At 40.2% G+C, this 5,685-nt stretch overlaps 1 protein-coding gene across 1 annotated transcript; it reads right to left on the minus strand.

Moving 5' to 3' along the window:
• Positions 1 to 629: 629 nt before the first annotated feature.
• Positions 630 to 3,910, minus strand: PYGO1 (pygopus family PHD finger 1; the record flags this gene model as incomplete). Its single annotated transcript, XM_010160122.1, has 2 exons — positions 630 to 2,060; positions 3,825 to 3,910. Coding segments are annotated over 2 exons (1,208 nt in total), but the record flags the coding sequence as incomplete, so codon positions are not given.
• Between the last annotated feature and the right edge of the window lie 1,775 nt (positions 3,911 to 5,685).

Raw genomic sequence — 5,685 nt, forward strand, 5'->3', positions numbered from 1 at the left:
CTGAGGCAGGAGACCAGAACCATCAATGAGAAAGGATGAGGGAGAAGTGCATGACTGCACAACCGTGACAGATGCAGAGACTATACCCTAATGTATGTGCTTAAGAAACAAATGAATTAAGGTTACATATGCAACCTTGGCATTCTTTTGGTATTCTCTAGATTTAAAGCACTGGACTTCATAAATTTGTTGTGTTCTTTTTCCAACGTAATAGTATTTTGTAACTATTCCCAAATACTGCAAGACCTTCAGCAAGTATTTGCTGAGAAGTCAAAACGGCTCATTGCCTTTTCAAGGAAATATAAATGTGTAAGAGTTAGAGGGTTTCATTGTGCTACTAAGCATGAAGTCATCGAATTTCGAATAGTGTGTTAAAGCTTTACTTCAAAAACAGGAAAAAGCGCACATGAAATTCTCTGTTTACCCTAAAATAACAACAATTAGTACTGCACATTCCTTCATGTCATCTCCCCTATATTCAAAGAAAGGATAGCAAAAACATCAATAATGGACATTCAACCAACCAACCAAAAAAAAAAAAAGAATAAAATTAATGAGTACTTGCAAATATAGAACCACTAAAACCAAGCACTAAATGCTAGTGCAAGTTAACACATTAACACTAGCAAACTGGGGGCTATTCATACAGGCACATCTTTGCCTTCACTAAAATTGTTAATGAATATCCTACTTCTGATCAGTTATCAGTTATGTTTTACAGTTTAATCAGAAACAAAAAATATTCCATCCTGTAAAACATTTGCACACACAGAACTAAGAATGCAAAAGCTGAGATGGAAGTTTATGAATGAAAAGAGATTAGGGGAAAAAAGATGACAGCAATCAAACACAACTGATTGTCTGCAGAAAGCGAAGTACCCAATTTGTAACCAAATCTTCACAGCAATTACTTCAACCGCTACCACCAAGTCACGCTGTTAGCCATCCGTATTCAAGGCAGGCGGTCCTGCAGTCTCTCTCGTTCGCATTAACTGGACATCTTTGTCAGCCATACAAGTATCACAACCCCATACTGCTGATGCTTCTGCTGTAAGAAGGCCGTAAGCTGACTCAGTCATGCCTGTACAGATCCGATGAAACCATTTTTGGCAGGAGGCTTCACACAGGATGGCATCCTGGTCATCATTAACTTCATGTGTACAGATTCCACACGGATAGACGGGTTCAGAGGACGAGTGACCATGACGACTGGGATGAAGGGGTGCTTTGCTGCTCTTTTCAGAGTTGCATCCTTCAGCAGTCCCTCGAGGCTGGCGGGACTTATTCTGAGTCCCATTTGAATGGCCAGCACTAGTGTTATCAGCACTACTAGAATGGCTATTATCCTGATTTACCACGTTGTTTCGAGTAACATTTTTTAGGTCACTGTTACCTTGGCTCACAATGTCCTCTGTCCTGTGATGATGCTGATGAGCAGCAGTGTTCTGGCTGGATGCTTTGCTTGCACCTTGACTAAAGTCTTGCTTTTGTGCTGATGATTTTGTCTGGTTGTAAGTGTTTGGTGGAGGAACAAAAGAATGGTTTGACTCTAGCTGAGAATTTGGGAAATTTGGATTGTTTCCAGGACCAAAGTTAGATGGCAGGTCAGGGTGAGGTATCTGACCAGAATGGCCAAAGTTCTCACCGGGATTAGGTCTGAAATGCTGACCAGGCATATTGATATTCTGACTTATCTGACCACTGCTGTAAGGTGGTTGATTCCCAAAACCTGGGTTATCATGAGGACCAAAGCCAAAAGAGTGGGGTCGACTAAAACCCATTCCCACAGGGTTTTGAGGAAGGGGATGTGGCTGGTTTCTGAGGGAGTAAGAACCACCATATGGCGAGGACACTCTGGGCAGCATGTGAGGTGGCATTCTGAAAGTGTTATAGCCTCCAAAGCCAGGATAACCAGGATTAGTAAAATATGGATTTCCTGAAGGAAGTGGTTTATAAGACACAGTATTATAGTTGTCATCAAATGGATTTGCAGCTACAAGGTGGTCAGAGCTTGGATTCGGCGGTGGAGCATATTCAGATGGAGGAGGAAATGATGATCCCTAAAAATATTTTAAATACAACATTTAAATTAGTTTTAGTATTTCCCTGCAAGACAGACCAACCACAGAGGTCCTGGATTAGCAGCACTACTGCTAAAAGAACCGTTCAGCTGTTGTGTAAAGCTCACCCGCTGCACCCTGCCAGGCTGTCTGAAATTTCAGTACAGAGGCAAGGAGGAGTTTGGGCTCCAGATAACATCATGATTTATAGTAATGTCAGTGTTTTAAAAATTGTGCAGTCGCACAACCACGGTTCTGCAAATACTACTTGATATGCAACTTGTATTTCTTAATCTTTTATGTAAGAAAAGCAACAATACAGAAAGCCATGTGTCACTTAAACACATGCAATTACATTTCAAACAAATATTTCCAAACGTTTAGGAGCAGATTTGAAGCATTTTCTTAATTTCAGGTTCATTTTACTGAATATACATGTCTTAAGACACCCCACTTCTATAAGGATATACAAACCTAATGTTACTATTACCCTAAAAAAGGTACATAGAATATAAGAGTCTGCATATAGGAATTTTGTATATTCTGTGTATCAAACAGGTATCCATTATGAGCATGCAGTGATTGTGGACAGGCTGCAAAGGATAGTCAGTAGGTGTAAAATACAAGAATTTCTGGTTACAGAGCTTAATCAAGTGTTTAATGGAGCCCAGAGGCTGTTTAAATGTCATCAGAGTGGCTATACAATTGAATTTCATCCTAGACTAGCCTGTGGGCAACATTAGCTGGTTCACCCTCACGCTAACTGTGCTCACAGATAACATTTCTTCCTAAACACTAATAAACTAAGACTGAAAAATTCCCCCCCCCCAAACCCTTCTGCTGTGCTTCAAATTTTGAACCTGGTAAGAAAAGAGCAGAAACTAATCCGCATGCCCAATACAGTTATCACCACTCCAGAACACAAGGAAAGCTCCACCAAGAAAGAGGTCTGAAACCCTTAAAGTAACTGAATATTCCTCAGAGCAGGTTTTGCCATGATTACTTTAAAACAAAACCGAAATTAAGAAAACGGATCCACATCTCAGTGGATCAGGATAGGCCTAACAGAAAGTGGTTCTCTGACCTACATAAATAAAATTACTCTCACTGCGCAGTACCAAATTAACAGATAGTCTCACTCAAAGCTGAATGAACACACAAAGGAAAATGCCGCACTACAGATATCTAATTGCTTCAGATGTTTTGTATTCAGGCTTCCTTTTCTGGAAATAGAAACTGTATAAAAATGCCAAATTGCAGGGATTCGCTGGAAAGAGGCCAAAATTGCCGCACAGCTTTTGCTTAAAAATCACTTGGGGAATATGCCAAGAATTTGGTCAAAGCATGAACAAACTGCACTGCTCCATTAGCCCACAAACCTACACATACAGGAATAAAAGTAAGAAGAAAAGTAGTCTCATGGCAACTACTCATGCTGTACAGACTTCTAGCAATGGCTACAGAGTCATTAAAAGAAAGTCTGTCTCAGAATGAAATCCATATGGTAAAATACACGCTGCTGCAGTCTCACTGCACTCCTCTCTTTATAGGTCTTTGGCAACCTACAGAGATTGAAAAACTTGAGTGAGAATACCTAGTGTTATGAAGATTCAACTTCACCGTACAACTGAGGTATCTGGTACGTAACTGCTATTTGTGAGAACAGACTGATATTCTGAACCATGCGAGACAGTCATACCAGCAAAGAACATCTACCCGAGTGCACTATTTATTAAGAAATCAAAAGAATCGAAGGGAATTTACCTGCGTATTTGCTTTGCGCTTTTTCTTATCAGGGCTTCCCAGTTGTACTCCTGGTCCTCCTAACCCATCCAATCCACTGTCACCACCTACAAAATTCCAATCAGTGTGATACTGCATTAGTTTTCTTACAGACTCTATTTTAAGTTTGCCTCTGACTGTCACAGCAAGAGATATCTGTTACAAATACTAAATTTGCATTAATGCTGATGCCTTTACATTGCAAGTCCTCAAGGAGCGAACACCTATAGGTAAAAGTTAGCATACCTCCTCATAAACAGCTATCGCACTCTATTACCACTTTAATGTCCAATTCATGCTCACTGCTGTTGGAATAAACATTCCCATTCATTTTATGTTAATCTGTCCCATGGTTCTTAACGTCTCCAGTTCACCAGTTCTAAGTATTTCTTGTTTGCATAATGCATAAAACTCTCAAAAGAACTGCTTAAAGCCATACCTAAGATTCACCTCCCAGATAACTTGAACAAAGCACTTCTCAAACCCACTGTACCCATACACAACGGTAAGTTACTGTATGCCATAAAGGAAAAAGCAAACAGTGTGAATGAAAACAGCTATGAATGAAAACCCCTGAAAACCTGCCACGTTGTTTAGACAGATCTCCAGTTTATCTGCTGTAAATTTAGCTAAATGCAAGACAAAAGACACCTGCCAAAAGTAAGAGTGGCTCAAGCGAACCTGCCCTACCCGGCAGAAACCTCATGGAATAATTGAGCACGGCTGCTCTGTTACAAAAAGAAGCAAAGAATGTTCATTTTATTGATCTCTCAGTCCGACTTGACTGTGAGCAATACAAAGAGGTATCTGTACTTCACCTGGGATTCTTCGCCTTTCATAACAGTGGGACAGCTCCCAAAGCTGTTTAAGTCATGGCTCTCATTTTTAAAACCCTAGTTAGACCATGGGGGATGAAGGAAAGATTCTAGCACATTCCTTATTATCCCAGTCAGTCTGCCTTCATGGGGCTCAAGTGGATCTGCCATCATACAGGAATGCACAGAAAACCCTGAGTATGAAAATCACTTCTGGGTGATACGAGAGCAACACATTAAGATACTAACATCATAACATTAAGAAACTGGATGTTAACTCACTTTTTCCCAAGCCCTTTAAGATAATAGCACACTTCCTGTTTAATACATATATATATTAACAGTATAGAGCAGTAACAAGTGGGCAATCCAACCTGAAAATTTTACTGTTGTTTAAAACTCGTATTCTGAATACACGTGAAACATTATCAAGATGCAAGCCCAGAGCTGAACACACGGGTTTGTCTTTATTAGCAGAGGCAACCTGAGGATAACTGTGAATTCTTAACAGTATTATGCAGAGAAGCATACGGTGTGACATTACACGGCTCCGCGTTAGGCAAGTATTCCCAGCAGACAGCTAAACCAGCTGCACACCTATTCAGCGGGGTAACACAAAGTCTCTTCTCACAGCTTCACTCATGCTTCAACACAGCGTATCACGGTAGAATCTACCATCAGAATAACTAGGGATTACTCTCTTTTAAAGAGCCCTTTTGGCCTTGACTTAGCATAAAAAATCCTGCACAGACTTAGTGTGCTATGAAACACTGCCACTGCATTAACTAAATAATCACAGCATAAAGTTTTACACAAAGAATGGTGACAAATGGGCCTTAAATTCCAAGTCTATAAATCATCTTCTTGATAAACTGTTTGCTCAGACCTGCCCTTGCACCTTCCACTAGTTTATTCTCCACCATTCCTATAGGTTTACCGTAAATTTAGCAATTGTGCTGTGAACAGCATTCCTTGCAACTGCACAAAACACACGAACTAATGATGTTAACCACTGACAGCAGAATATT

This window comes from Eurypyga helias, unplaced genomic scaffold, assembly GCF_000690775.1.
Source record: "Eurypyga helias isolate BGI_N326 unplaced genomic scaffold, ASM69077v1 scaffold5131, whole genome shotgun sequence".
Lineage (NCBI taxonomy): Eukaryota > Metazoa > Chordata > Aves > Eurypygiformes > Eurypygidae > Eurypyga > Eurypyga helias.